The sequence below is a fragment of the Pangasianodon hypophthalmus genome, chromosome 30, assembly GCF_027358585.1.
Source record: "Pangasianodon hypophthalmus isolate fPanHyp1 chromosome 30, fPanHyp1.pri, whole genome shotgun sequence".
Classification (NCBI taxonomy): Eukaryota; Metazoa; Chordata; class Actinopteri; order Siluriformes; family Pangasiidae; genus Pangasianodon; species Pangasianodon hypophthalmus.
This window is the reverse complement of record NC_069739.1, coordinates 1,239,050-1,254,551: the sequence shown is the minus strand read 5'-3', so window position 1 is coordinate 1,254,551 and position 15,502 is coordinate 1,239,050. Positions and strand designations below refer to the sequence as shown.

At 48.3% G+C, this 15,502-nt stretch overlaps 1 protein-coding gene and 1 long non-coding RNA gene across 2 annotated transcripts; one reads left to right on the top strand and one right to left on the bottom strand.

Moving 5' to 3' along the window:
* Positions 1 to 2,665: 2,665 nt before the first annotated feature.
* Positions 2,666 to 3,527, bottom strand: LOC128317885 (uncharacterized). Its single transcript, XR_008301312.1, has 2 exons — positions 3,454 to 3,527; positions 2,666 to 3,380 (listed from the first exon to the last, which is right to left on the bottom strand). It is a non-coding gene; the product is annotated as an uncharacterized LOC128317885 (long non-coding RNA).
* A 750-nt stretch (positions 3,528 to 4,277) lies between these two features.
* LOC128317823 (trace amine-associated receptor 13c-like) lies at positions 4,278 to 5,270 on the top strand. The gene has a single exon (XM_053231654.1). The coding sequence runs from the start codon at positions 4,278 to 4,280 to the stop codon at positions 5,268 to 5,270; it is 993 nt and encodes a 330-aa protein (XP_053087629.1).
* Positions 5,271 to 15,502: the final 10,232 nt, after the last annotated feature.

Below are 15,502 nucleotides of genomic sequence, written 5' to 3'. Positions count from 1 at the left end.
GACCCCTACAGGGGTGGCTCAAGACCAGGGGGTTCTCCCTGAGGGGAAACTCGCTCCGCATGATCAAAGTCACGCGGCGGTGCTTGCGTGCCTTAGACATGTGGAGGGAACCTGGGTTCTTGTCTCAGGGCCCAGTGCTGGGAGCTCCTTGTCGCCACGTAACGCTAGTGATGGATGCATCTCTCGCTGGATGGGGAGCGGTCATGAGTGGCCGCTCTGCCTGTGGTCTGTGGAGCGGCCGCCATCTTACTTGGCACATCAACTGCCTGGAGATGCTGGCTGTGTTTCTAGCACTGAAACACTTTCTCCTGGACCTAAGAGGTCGCCACGTGTTGGTGCGCACCGACAACACGGCAGTGGTCTCTTATATCAACCACCAGGGAGGTCTGCGCTCGCGCCCCCTTTACAGGCTGGCGCTCCAGATCCTTGTGTGGTCCCAGGGGAAACTCCTCTCGCTGAGTGCAGTTTATATCCTTGGCCGTCTCAATATGGGAGCAGACGCCCTGTTGAGGCAGGGGCCGATGCCCGGGGAATGGAGGCTCCACCCCAAGGTGGTGGAGCAGATATGGCGTATGTTCGGCCGAGCTCAGGTGGATCTGTTTGCGACTCGGGAGATGTCACACTGTCCCCTCTGGTTCTCTCTGACTCATCCAGCTCCCCTAGGACTGGATGCTATGGTACAGACGTGGCCGAGGCCGTGTCTGTACGCCTTTCTGGAGAGAGTGCGCCGGGACAGGGTCCGCTTGCTGCTAGTAGCCCCGTTCTGGCCGGCCCGAGTATGATTCTGAGACCTGATTTCCCTTCTTGTTGGCTCTCTATGGGAGATTCCTGTCAGGAGGGACCTCCTTTCACAGGCTAGGGGCGACATCCTTCACCCCCGCCCGGAGTTGTGGAAGCTGTGGGTGTGGCCTCTGAGGGTCTTGGTCTCTCAACCGGGGCTGTTGAGACCATCCTCCAGTCCAGAGCTCCCTCAACGAGGAAACTGTACACCCTGAAGTGGAAACTTTTCACTTCCTGGTGCGGAGACCGCCGGCTCGACTCTGTTCACTGCCCAGTTGGTACAGTGCTGGAGTTCCTGCAGGCCCGTCGCTCCGCAGGGCTGAGCCACTCCACCCTGAAAGTCTACGTGACCTCCAGTGCGATCTCGGGTCCCTCCTTGGTTCCTGGCCATGGTTTTAGAGGCTCTCTGTACACCCCCCTTCGAGCCTATAGAGGAGATTTCAGACCGTCTTTTGATGTTGAAAACTGCCTTTCTCTTGGCTATTTCCTCTCTTAGGAGAGTGGGGATCTTCATGCCCTCTCTGTGGCCCCCTCTTGCTTAGACTTTGCGCCCGGTCTGGCCAAAGTGTTCTTGTACCCCCAAGCGGTGTACGTACCGAAAGTTCCCTCCTCGGCACAACGGGCGGTCGTGCTGCAGGCCTTCTGTCCTCCTCCCTTTTGGGAGCCTGACCATCAGAATCTTAACTGTACGTGTCCAGTGCTAGCACTGGATGCGTACGTCCACAGAGCTGCCCTGTGGAGCAGGGCGGACCAATTGCTCGTATGCTTTGGTCCCCCGAAGAGGGGTCTTCCTGCTACCAAGCAGACCCTCAGCCGGTGGATTGTGGAGGCCATTTCCCTGGCTTATGAGTCCTCTGGTCTCCCCTGACCCTTGGGGGTTAAGGCTCACTCTACCCGAGGTGTGGCGGCCTCGAAAGCCTTTCTGGCAGATGTGTCCATGCAGGACATCTGCAACGAGGCGGGTTGGTCCACGCCCCTGACGTTTGCTAGGTTGTACGGCCTGGATATGCGAGCCGCTCCCGGATCTTCTGTCCTTTTGCCTTGAGCTGTGCCTTTTCCACACTAGGCAAGGATTTGTAAGTCTGGCAGCGTGGGCATACTCGTTCCCATAGCGTTTCGACGCAGCTCGAGTTCCTGAAGGGGAACGTCTCCAGGTTACGCATGTAACCATGGTTCCCTGAAACAAACGAGACGCTGTGTCTCAGTGCCACACTTCCGGCATCCCTGCCGTGCTTGCCTCATTTCTCAGAAGCTAGCGCGGCGTTTGCCACTCGGGCTTTTATGCTTCCGGGTCGCTACGTCACCCCGCCCGTTACGTCTCGCCCATCCATTGGACTGATTACACATGTGATTCAGAGCGCGGTCACGCTGAAGGCGTTCCCATAGCGTTTCGACGCAGCGTCTCGTTCCCTCGGGGAACCATGGTTACATGTGTAACCTGGAGATGATTTATTTCATATTATTGAACAATGAAAACATTCTTCGTTTATCTTGACAGAAAGCGAGGGTGCCACATGAATTCAGTCAAGAGCATGTAACATCAGGGAAGGGGTCAGGGCTTCCAGGCAGTGTCAGATCAGAGAGCTCAAAACACCTGTAGAAGTCATAGGATATGAGACAGGACTTTTTAGTTTTTGCTAAAAAACAGTCAGAAAATACCACTGTGCTTTTAGATTTTGAACAAGACACCCTAACTTGCATACTGTCCATGTAAGTGCAAGCACCTAAAAGTAGGAATTAGTGTGGTACCTGACACGCAGAATACCTACATATACTTTACTGTCTGACTACGCCACCCCCTAAAATGGGCGGGGCAAACCCCTTTTCTCTCTATAGTGTGGCTGATTCTAGACCCTGCCCGCAAAGAAACAGTTTACACAAGGCATGTACACAAGCTCAAATTTATTACAATTTTGAATAGGTACAATTGCTAATGTGAAAAAGAGACGAAGGGAAACTGGCTGGAGCTTCTCAAACTAATAAGGTCGGGTCGGCACGGCACCCACAGCTCCTCTCCTAGGAGGCCCTGGTGAGAGAGACAGACACAACAAACCCAACACCATACAAGCATGCAACATAGCAAACACTGCATACACAAGGTCAGTAATTACCACTACAAAATACCACACCGTGTTGCATGTTACCAGTACACACCAAAATAGTGTCCCCTCCGTGCAGCCCCCAACTGAAAGGAGCAGTAGTGAGGTGCAGATCCGGCCTTGTACAGAGAACCTATACAGAGACAAAAAGAGGAGAACAGCCAGCTCCCAACACAATGACCACCACGCTGGCTTGGTCAAGGCAGGGTTACACTAGACCAAGGACAAAAAAAAAAAGGACCAAGCCAAAGGCAAACAAAACAACCAACAAACAAATTAAAAAAAGACTTGTACACTGACAATAAAACAGTGGCTGGCCTGGTCCTTTGCAAGAGTGTTCAATACTCCCCGCAGCACAATAACCCAGGAAGATAAAATGGGGCACTCCAGTGCAGAGTGTCTGCAGCCCAGCAACTCAATAGGAGGTCACAAGTCCTTCAAATGCCACGCAGTCACCTGTGTCCTTCATGAAGAGTGGAACACATTATTCTAGCAGTCACCCTGATAAAGTTAAAACAGAACATGAGAATTCAGTTCCTATATCGATTAAAACACAGTCTAGTCACTCCATTACCTGTATGACGGGAGTCTAGTTGCAGTGGCAAATGGCAGCAGCAAGAGAGTGTCAACTCCACAAGCCAAACTTTATAATCTCTTAATGTGTCATGTGACATGCCTCATGTGACCCAGGACAAGCAGCCACACAATGCAGATCACATGATCCCCACACTGATTATCAGTGCAGGTAACCACCAACAAGAAAACACAGATCCTCACATTAGCAAGACAGAATAAAAATACTACATGCAATACACAAGCAGTGTTAGAATTCCTTTATTATTACGGGTGGTGAGATAATATCCCCTCAGTGGTTCCTATTTATAATAATCTTACTGTGTCATATAGTGTGTCTAAATATCACACCATACGTTACCATAGGTAGAGAATTTGATAATATTTCATATGGTATTATGGCAGTTTGGGGTGTAAACATGAAGAGACACTCACTAAGGCATCAGAATTTATTCTGAAAATAAATATGTTTTTGTCACCCTTTTTACACAATTATTCTTTATCTGTAGGGCAGGTTTTCTCAGTATAAACACTTTTTGTTCATATTTATTTGAGGCTTTTGTCAAACACAAATTCGAGTAATAGCAGGTTTTATTCTCTGGCCAGTAAGTACTAGGCCTTTTGTTCCAACACATCATGACATCATATGCATCATGCTGTCACTTAAGCTCAGTTGGGTGTGAGTAATTTATAAACTATAAAAGCACCAGAACTGTTTGAGCCATAAGTCATTTTATTATGACTTTTAACAGTTACCGTTTTTACAAGGGTGGCGTCCAATATCCAAACTTTAAACTCTGTATACATTAGAGAAATGCTGTATTCATGAACCTGACAGAGTTTAACCAGTCTGATCGCTGTGAGCATTTCTCCTGTCCAGAGAGATCTGTATCTCCTGTAGTTTACGTCTTACTGTATGTGTGTTCAGCTGCTGTGGTTCTTCTAACAGTGTGTGGAAATATGCTCGTCATCATCTCTGTTCTTCTCTTCACGCAGCTTCACACATCGACCAACATGCTTGTGCTCTCTCTGGCTCTGTCAGATTTCCTTGTTGGTGCTTTAGTGATGCCTTTGATGTTAATCTGGACAATCGAGTCATGCTGGGTTTTTGGGAAAGCTTCCTGCACCTTCTTTTTATTGACGAATGGTTTCCTTATGACTGTATCCATCTATAATATCACTCTCATCGCTGTGGATCGGTATTTTGCTCTCTCAAACCCCTTTCTCTACATAAACACAATGTCTAGGAGGACTATGTGCTATGTGGTATATTCTAACTGGTGTGTGTGTCTGACATATGTCATAGCATTCTGTTATTTCAGTGGAACCTTCCTGAGCTTTGTAATATGTCCTGGACAATGTTTCCTTGTTCTGAATCAGGTTGGTTCTGTAATTGATCTTGTAGTATCATTAATATTTCCACTTTCTGTCATAATCATATTGTATACTCTAGTTTTTGTGATTGCTAAGAAACATGCCACTGCTATCAGGGAGCTTAATAATCACACACAGCCTAAAACACAGAAACTCACTTCACACTCGATGAAATCTGAGAGAAAAGCAGCTAAAGTCCTCGGAATTTTAGTGTCTGTGTTTTTGGTGTGTTTACTTCCATATTTTATTTTCAGTTTATTAGGAAATGTTATTGAAGTACAGGCAGAAACTATTCATAAAGTCATTGTCTTGATATATCTTAACTCTGCCATTAATCCATTTATTTATGCTCTGTTTTACCCGTGGTTTAGGAGATGCTTTAAATTAATCATAACTCTGCGAGTATTCCAAACAGACTCTGCATTAATAAATGTTCTTTCATGAATAACCTAATATTGCTATTATATTATATTATGTTATATTACCTTTAACCTTCTGTAACAAATCAAATTCCCACCATCAATATAATACATATTATGTAATGGCATTATTTAGTTTATTACTATTTATAATGCAATGCAATATGTGTATATATATACATATATATATATATATATATATATATATATATATATATATATATAATGTATATATATATACACACAAGATTATATAATAGTATAATCTTTATTTCTCTCTTAATATTTGTGCTATAGACACTTATATGATACAATAATGAAGGAATCATACTATACATAATACATAAATCTGCTCTCAGGCTATATGGAGGACTCTGCTGAAGGGCACATGCATCTATTGTGCATAGCTTCAGTTGCAAGATCAACAATTTCAGTTGAACTCAGTCAGACAACAGGTCTGCATGCTTAGAGAGAGATTCTGATCAGTGGAGTCATTAGGGTACTTCAGCCCCGAATGAATTTTACCCTGTAAAATGCTGTAGGTTTATGTTGAGCCGTGCTGAAGGGAAGGGGGAATAAAAAAAGTGCTGAGCAAAATTCACATTGTTGTAGACTGGCAGAGAGTTACACTCTCCAAGCGTCTGCTGTGAAACATCCGAGTCACAATGCCATTTTAAGGAAACAAGCAGCTAACACTTATCTCTTTTTGTCAAGAAGAGATGCAAAGAAATGGGCCTATTCAACACTTTTTAAAACTACTGTATGTATCCACAAAGCAATTAGGCTGATGTTACATGATACAGAGAGCTAATGTATTAATCTTGGCGATTGTTAAAAAGCACTGCACACTAGCTAGTCGAACTAACTGCAGAACTCAAACTTTCAGACCAGGTGATAAGGTATAAAAACCAAAACAATATGCACAATACAACTGTAAAAACACACCTCTACACCTCATGTAGTTATACTAAATACAAAAAAAAGAAAAACTAAAAACAGCAAATATTTCATCCTTGATGTAATACTGGAATATTCATTGCTCCTGTAGCTCCTGTAGAATAGTTTCTTTTATATTTTCTCTTTCTGGATTGTCCATGAGGGGAAAAAAAAGGCTAAAACAGTATGCCTGAAATAATAATAATTTAAAAAAAAATTAATCTTCCATTGTCCAAATTTTTTTAACATTCATGTTGACGACAAAAATGTTTTAGAAAATATTATTTCTGAACATCCAAAATTTACACAGTTTAGGACTGCTGAATGATGCAAGGATTTTTTTTTTTATTAATTTTTGCCAAAAAAAACAATACTAATTTAAAAACCAAACAAACAAAAATAGTTTTAATATTTATTTACCTCCAAGTAACTTTAAAAACTATCAAGAATGGTAGGATTATGGTCTTTTTTCCCACACCAGTCATGGCTCTCATACCATTCCACAATGGACTGACATTATTTTGAGTAAACTGCCTTTCAATTTTGTCTTTTGCCTTTCTGATCTCAGCTCTTAACTCCTTTTTTGCTATAATATTTTTTTCCAACAGAACCATAGAAAAAGGTTGTGAGTGTCTTTCTCAGCATTATTGACATGTTATTTCTGAGCCATAGTTTGTTATTTGGGTACAATTCAGTAGTCTTGGTGGGCATTAAACAATCTGACTTGAGACCACATCTGTGAGTTCATCAATTTCTTTGGCAGTGTCTGTAAAGATGCTCCAGTCCATGCAATCAAAGGATCCCTGCAGTTGTAGGATGGCCTCCGTAGACCACGCTTTTAACTCACTCGTTACAGTGATACCCCTAGTAGAGATAGAGCATCTTTATGCATCTTTAATAGACTGTGGCATATAGTGCTGGAATGGGGTGGAACACAAGCACACGGAGCCTTAGAGATGGGTTGTGTTTATTAAGAGAAAAGGGGGAAAACGTTTTGGGATGTGGCTTTTCCCGAGGTTGCTTTTTGGCAGCAGCACCAAAGATCCATTCCTATCCTCTCTAAGGGGACGCCAAGGGGGGGCCAGGAGGTGCCCATGACATACTGTGTGTTAGTGTAGTAGACCCCATTGGATGTGGAAGTATGAGGTGGACAGAGCCCTTAGTTCTCCTTCCATCTCCAGCACCTGTCCCCAACAATCATATAGCATTGCTTTTTTTGTCTCCCAAAACTTCCCTCTGGTGTGGCCTGCTGACAGTGATGGGGTAGTTCGACGATGGGAAAAAAGGTCAGTTTCTTCCATTCAGCAGAGGTACAGGTAGATCAGATATTAAACCAACAAGGATCACTTGATCGTTTCCCCACTCTGAACTTGGCTGCAGGCACTTCTGTAACATCTCCATGCATGCAGGATACTGACAGCGTCCCACACATCCGGAGGGGCTGAGGGAGAACTGAGAATCGGGCCAATGTTACCATGCTCCCCATGTCTAGGAGGTCTTTGATGGGAATGCCCTCCTGCCACAGGTTTACAGTGGGGGCACTGGGTGTTTTTTTATCATGGATGACACAACCAGCAAGCCAGGCTTTTGTGGGCAGGTAGAAGTCTGTTAGGTCAGGTTCTGTGTTAGGTCAGGTTCTGCGGGCGTCACAGGGTCAGAAATATCTAGGTAACCCTCTTTGAAATCTTGGACCCTGCAGTTTGGGGCAGTCACATTGGTGGCTGGGGATGAATTCCTTCCTCTCTCCTCGCTCTTCAGTGATGGCTTATAAACCTTGTGCCAGTTTCTGGGATACCGCCTGCTTTTGGAGGCTAGTCTCCAAATGTTGCAGTAAGGTATCCTTTTGTTGGGTGGGGCAATCACTTCTCTCAGTATTCAGGGTTTGTGCTCATGCTCACCTTCCCCACCAGTGTGGCATCTAGTGCCAGAGCAGGTTGGAGCACAAGCATGCTGAGCCTTAGAAATGTTCAAAAAAACCCACAGGGGTTATGTTTATTAAGGGAAAAGGTAAAGGGAGGATGGGGAAGAGGGGAAAAAATAAAAAAAGGCAAAGTCCAGGTGAGAAGGTGTGGTTGGAGTAGGCCTTGGCTGAGAGAGATTGAGAGAGTGAGAGAGCCCACATCTGCTGCTATGCTGAAGACACACAGCTTAATAAACCTGAGAACTTTAGACTTTGGATGTTGAGTAACTTGCTGCTACTTTAATTCCAACAGAACTGAAAGCAGTTAAAAGTAAGCTTTCTGATTATGTAGCAACTCAGTTAAATCATTTACAGCAGTGAAAGTCCTTGGTCTGATTATTGACTCCAGTCTCTCATTTGGAGACTTAGGTAGTTAATACTACATGAGGTTCATATCACCCCTATCTTATCCACACTACGCTGTCTCCCATGTAAAATATTGCATTGATTATAAAATACTATTAATGACGAAAAAACATGCAGGTTTGTAGACAAGGGAGTCAACAAAAAATTAAGAGTATCGCTTTTATAAAAAAGAGGTGGCCAAATAATATTTAAGGCACTTTTTCAACAAGCTATGACACCATATCTACCAAACTGTCAATCAATCTTGGGGGCGTGATCAATTTCTAAGCTATAAAGAGCAGGCTTGAGCTCACATTTTTTTTATTATGAATTTGTAATGTTACTGTTTTAAAAAGGCAACATTCAATATCTGTTATCTTTAAATATTTTGTAGACTTTTTTAATGTATCCATGAATCTATCTGATCACTGTGTGCATTTCTCCTGTCCAGAGAGATCTGTATCTCCTGCAGTGTATATGTTACTGTACGTGTGTTCAGCTGCTGTGGTTCTTCTAAAAGTTTGTCGAAATCATCTCCAGGTTACGCATGTAACCATGTTTCCCTGAGGGAACGAAACGCTATGGGAACGCCTTCAGCGTCACCGCGCTCTGAATCACATGTGTAATCAGTCCAGTGGATGGGCGAGACGTCACGGGCGGGGTGACGTAGCGACCCGGAAGCATAAAAGCCCGAGTGGCAAACGCCGCGCTAGCTTCTGAGAAATCAGGCAAGCGCGGCAGGGATGCCGGAAGTGTGGCACTGAGACGCAGCGTCTCGTTCCCTCGGGGAACCATGGTTACATGCGTAACCTGGAGACGTACCCTTCAGGAACTCGAGCTGCATCAAAACGCTATAAGAACGAGTATGCCCACGCTGCCAGACTTACAAATTCCTGCCTAGTGTGGAAAAGGCACAGCTCAAGGCAACAGGACAGAAGAGCCGGGAGTGTCTCGCATGTCCAGGCCGTACAACTTGGCAAACCTCAGGGGCGTGAACCAATCCGCCGTGTTCCAGATGTCCTGCATGGACACACCTGCCAGAAAGGCCTTCGAGGCCGCCACACCTCAGGTAGAGTGAGCCTTGACCCCCAAAGGTGAGGGGAGACCAGAGGATTAATAAGCCAGGGAAATGGCCTCCACAATCCACCGGCTGAGGGTCTGCTTGGTATCAGGAAGACCCCTCTTGGGGGGACCAAAGCATACAAGCAATTGTCCGCCCTCCTCCACAGGGCAGCTCTGTGGACGTATGCATCCAGTGCTCGCACTGGACATGTACAGTTAAGCTTCTGATGGTCAGGCTCCCAAAAGGGAGGAGGACAGAAGGCCTGCAGTATGACCCGCCGTGGTGCCGAGGAGGGAACTTTCGGTACATACCCCGCTCGGGGGTACGAGAACGCTTTGGCCAGACCGGGCACAAAGTCTAAGTAAGAGGGGGCCACAGAGAGGGCCTGAAGATCCCCCACTCTCCTAAGAGAGGAAATCGCCAAGAGAAAGGCAGTTTTCAACGTCAAAAGACGGTCCGAAATCTCCTCTATAGCCTCGAAGGGGGGTTTACAGAGTGCCTCTAAAACCACGGCCAGGTCCCAAGGAGGGACCCGAGATTGCACTGGAGGTCTGAGCCTCAGCGCACCGCGGAGGAAACGTGTAACCAGGGGGTGCCTGCCCACTGACTGACCACTGAGAAGGGCGTGGTAGGCCGCAATAGCCGCCATGTAGACCTTCAGGGTGGAGTGAGTCAGCCCTGCGGAGAGACGGGCCTGCAGGAACTCCAGCACTGTACCAACTGGGCAGTGAACAGGGTCGAGCCGGTGGTCTCCGCACCAGGAAGTGAAAAGTTTCCACTTCAGGGCATACAGTTTCCTCATTGAGGGAGCTCTGGACTGGAGAATGGTCTCAACAACCTCGGCTGAGAGACCAGAAGCTCTGAGTTGTGCCCCCTCAGAGGCCACACCCACAGCTTCCACAACACCATGCGGGGGTGAAGGATGTCACCCCTGCCTGTGAGAGGAGGTCCCTCCTGACGGGAATCTCCCATAGAGAGCCGTCGAGAAGGGAAATCAGGTCCGAGAACCATACTCGGCCCGGCCAGAACGGGGCTACTAGCAGCAAGTGGACCCCGTCCCGGTGCACTCTCTCCAGAACTCTTGGGAGCAGAGCGACCGGGGGGGAGGCGTACAAACGCAGCGTCGGCCACGTCTGTACCATAGCATCCAGTCCTAGGGGAGCTGGATGAGTCAGAGAGAACCAGAGGGGACAGTCCGATGTCTCCTGAGTCGCAAACAGATCCACCTGAGCTCGGCCAAACATAAGCCATAGCTGCTCCTCCACCTCGGGGTGGAGCCTCCATTCCCCGAGCATCGGTCCCTGCCTCGACAGGGCATCTGCTCCCATATTGAGATGTTCAGGGATATAAACTGCACTCAGCAAGAGGAGTTTCCCCTGGGACCACACAAGGATCTGGAGCGCCAGCGTGTAAAGACCTCCCTGGTGGTTGATATAAGAGACCACTGCCGTGTTGTCGGTGCGCACCAACACGTGGCGACCTCTTAGGTCCGGGAGAAAGTGTTTCAGTGCTAGAAACACGGCCAGCATCTCCAGGCAGTTGATGTGCCAAGTGACATGGCGGCTGCTCCACAGACCATGGGCAGAGCGGCCACTCATGACCGCTCCCCATCCGGTGAGAGATGCATCCGTCGCTAGCGTTACGCGGCGACAAGGAGCTCCCATCACCGGGCCCTGAGACAAAAACCCAGGTTCCCTCCACATGTCTAAGGCACGCAGGCACCGCCGCGTGACCTTGATCATGCAGAGCAGGTTTCCCCTCAGGGAGAACCCCCTGGTCTTGAGCCACCACTGTAGGGGTCTCATGTACAGCAGGCCAAAAGATATTATGTTGGACGCAGCTGCCATCAGACCCAGCAGTCTCTGAAACTGCTTCACAGTGAGTGACCGGCCTTCTCTCACTCTCGCGACTTCTGTGAGGATCGACTCGATCCGAGCAGAAGACAGGCGTGCCTGCATTGTGGTCGAATCCCTCACCCCGCCCAGATAAGTGATTCTCTGTACTGGAGAAAGCACACTTTTCTCGGTGTTTAGTCTTAACCCCAGCTCTTTCTTATAGGCGAGAATGACATCTCGATGCCAAACGGCCATCCGCTCCGATCGAGCTAATATCAACCAGTCGTCGATATAATTTAGCAGCATCCACAGCACTTCGTGAATGTGCGGGGTGAGAGTGCTAGGCCCAATGAAAGAACCCGATATTGGTAAGCTTCACCCCCAAAAGCGAACCTCAGGAACTTCCTGTGTTGAGGAAGGATGGAGATATGGAAATATGCATCTCTTAGGTCGATCGTGACAAACCAGTCCTCGGAGCTGATCTGAGACACGACCTGTGTTACCGGGAGCATCCTGAACTTCAGTCGTGCGACTCAGAGGTTCAACTGCCGCAAGTCCAAAATGGGACGCAGCCCTTCACCCTTCTTGGGAACAATGAAGTACAGGCTGTAGAGCCCGGACCCTCTTTCACGAGGAGGGACCAACTTGATGGCCTCCTTCCTCAGGAGAGTGTGTACCTCCTGTTCCATTACCAGAGCCTGCTCGGGACCCACCAGAGTGGGAAGAACCCCGGAAAAGCGAGGCGGAGGAGAACCAAACTGAATCCGATAGCCTCTCTCTACAGTACACAGGACCCATTGAGACACATTCGGCAGAAGTTTCCACGCTGCCAAACAGCTCACTAAGGGGATCAGCCTCTCGAGACTGACCTCTGGTACAGCGAGAGCGGCTAGCTTGGTGCCCTGGAGGGGCGAACCGACAGGGAACGACTGAACTAGCTGTTCCGAAGGCCTCCAAAGAGGCCGCGAGCCTCCCAGACCCGCTACGTTCCCGGGCAAGAACTGGGAGAAATGCTCGCCGGAGACCGCTGCGCCCTGAAGCACCATAGGTGGCAGGGTTGGCAGACCGACCTCCCGAGGGCACTGAGGCAAGACGGGCACCATATAATGAGGTGTACACCATCCCACCCTCGGAAGCCCTGGGCCCAAGGCGTCAGGGCTTCTTAGCCGTGGCCCTCCTCGACAAAAGAACGGTCCTCAGATCCGTCTTTGTGTCAGAGGGACCGGGCCCTGTTTCTGTGCCTCCCTGTGAGAGGAGGCAGTACACGGAGGGGGCTGCCCCCGCCCAGCTGCCCCACGTGCCAGAGATCGGCGAGGGAGAAACCCAAGGAGGATAGCACCACGCTAGTTCAATTACCACCCTGGTAATTGAAGTATCCCAATTCAGTTTAATTCACTTTTATTTATATAGGGCTTTTAACAACGGACCTTATTCACTAGGTCATCCATCTGGGAGAGGGGGTAGCTATCACAGTCTCAGAAGAAGTGGCTTTGGAACTACCACAGTGGGGCTTGACCTAGTGGATTCCTGAATGATCTCATCTCCTAGCATTTTGGCTACTTCTTCCTCAACAGCCTGATGACGAGCCTCAGGGACATGATAGGGCGACTGCCAGATGATCACTCCTAGGGGAGTCTTAATGTTGTGCTGGACCAACTGTGTCCAGCCTAACTGGGTCCAAACTAGTCTGTTAGTTTGATGAGGTCTTGTTGCTGGGCAGGGGGTAGCTCTTCTCCTTTGTTGAACAGGGTATGCCCTGGTGGGCTTTGACAGGGCCTACCCTTTCTGTCACTGTATATGGGCCTTGCCATCAGGCCAAGAACTTACAATTCGCACTGAGGACCAGGAGGAGCACTCGGTCAGGTGCATTATCGTGTTGATTTTTGAGCAGGACACCTCGAGGAAGTCCAGCATCTGGCCCCAGTGCTCCTTGCGAAAGTAGAGGAGGTCTCCTTTAAAGAGCAATAGGAGGCTGGCAAGGCTTGGCCCCCATGCGTCTGCTCCCTGTCTATTTCCAGCACCTGGCTCCAGCAGTGTTTTAGTCAGTTGTCCTCCTTCTGCTCTCTGCTAAAGCTACCCTGCTGAGTGGCCTGTTGATACACAGAAAGGAGGTGATTAGTGAAGAAAGGGAACTCACCCTTGGTGCATTCATCCATACTGTCTTCTCCCTTCCCCACTAGGTAGGTCAGGTGGGCCTTCCATCTGCAGGTCTCTGTCGCCATGGATTTCTGGGTCTTGGGGATTGGGACAGGGTGGCAGGAAACCTGGCCAATCTCTCCCTACAGGAAGAGGCAAGAATATGTCAGGCATTAACCCAGTGAGGAGAGGCCACTCACCTGTTCAGACAAACCACCCAAACTTTGGTGGTAGGGACCTCTTTGATGTCTCCATGGACACAGGTGACTGTGAAGGTCCCACCCATCCGAGCCACCTGAGGGGTCAAGTAGTGCTTGGACAGGGGCCTCTCTAGCCACAAGCTTATGGTGGGTGCATCAGGGGCTTTTTTTAGTGAACGGCACAGCCTGCAAGCCATGCCTTCATCAGGGGGTGTGGCATGGCAGTTTGGGTTCTGAGGGCATAGATTTGTTTTGGGGAGTAGCCGGGTTGTCTTCAGGGTTCCCTCCTCTCCTCCCTTGGGTTCACAGGGCCCTATTTGCAGCCATCTCTCTGGTGAAAATTATCCCTTTTCTCCCTTCTCCCCATCATGAGCATGGCAAGCACATGTTCCAGAGCCTCTATCATGTCCCTCGGCATGGCCAGTGCTCAGGCTCTCATGGCCTTGCATTCCTCCAGAGGTAGCACACTGAGGAATTAATCTATGGCAATCCTCTCTAACACTTTGTCCCCAGGCAAGCGTTCCGGCTTTGCTATGCACATGAGGGAGTCCATTTAATGCTGGGGAGTGGCTCTCGGTTTAAAGGACCACACCAGCCATAATGGGTGGAGACAGTCTGCACCAGGCCAGATTCTCAGCCTTGACCTTGACTCTCCTGACAGCAGGGATGCCACCACCTGGGCCCAGTTCTCTCGATCCCATCCCTCTTGGACAGTGATGCACTCAAATGTGTGTAGGTAAGCTTCGACATCTTCATCACCAGTCAGTTTGGGGAGTATGTGGTGGGCATCACGATGTGGGTCAGGGAGCGGAGTGGCTGCCACAGAGTTCACCTCAAGGAGGGCTAAGAGCTCATCGCCTGCAGCCCGTAGCCTTCAGGCAAACTTCTGTGCGACCTCTTGCTGCCAGAGGCTGGACTCGAGGTGGTGCTGGGAGAGGGTATCCATGTGTTTTTTGTAGTCAAAAAAGGGGCGGCGGTCAGAGTTTGCATGCATGCCGACATTCTCCACCACTGTGCCACAGTCCTGCTGAGCTGGCACCATCCGTTTAGCACCACTGTGTATGTTTGGGAAGACATGGTCTGCTGCTTGTGATAGGGCTAGAACAGACTGTTTCCACACCAGATACACCAGCATGTTGTTTTCACAAGTACTAAAGTGCTTCGCTGAAAAGAGAGAGGCATGGCACATAAAACATAGTAAACAGGGGATACAGACGCTAAGGTGCTGTTGTTTCACCTTAGTTCAAGGGAATACTATTTTCAAAGGCTCAAGTTGAATCAGCTCAGGTCCTTTGTGAGGAAATATTCTTCTTGGTTGACAAAAGTACCAGTGAGGCTTCTACTTGTGGTATTTTCTAATTTCAAACAAGAGAAGAGGCTTATGGCTGATTCTAGATCTGCACACTCTGAACATGCACCTGAGAAAATACAAGTTCATAAGGCTGACCCGTGTAGCCCTGTTGCACTTTGTATTTGTGTTTCATTGTCTCTGAGCAAAGTCTTATTGTGCCATAAAGCCTAGTTTTCCTTTTTAACCTTGTTTAATGCTCTTAGTTAGACTTCCTGGATTTGACTCTTGCTTGTTCCCCTTCAGGAACTCGAGCTGCGTCGAAACGCTATGGGAACGCCTACTGTACGTGTGTTCAGCTGCTGTGGTTCTTCTAAAAGTGTGTCGAAATCATCTCCAGGTTACACATGTAACCATGTTTCCCTGAGGGAACGAAACGCTATGGGAACGCCTTCAGCGTCACCGCGCTCTGAATCACATGTGTAATCAGTCCA

Coding starts and splice junctions, on each gene's coding strand:
- LOC128317823 (XM_053231654.1), top strand. CDS start 4,278: ATGAACCTGACAGAGTTTAACCAGTCTGATCGCTGTGAGCATTTCTCC.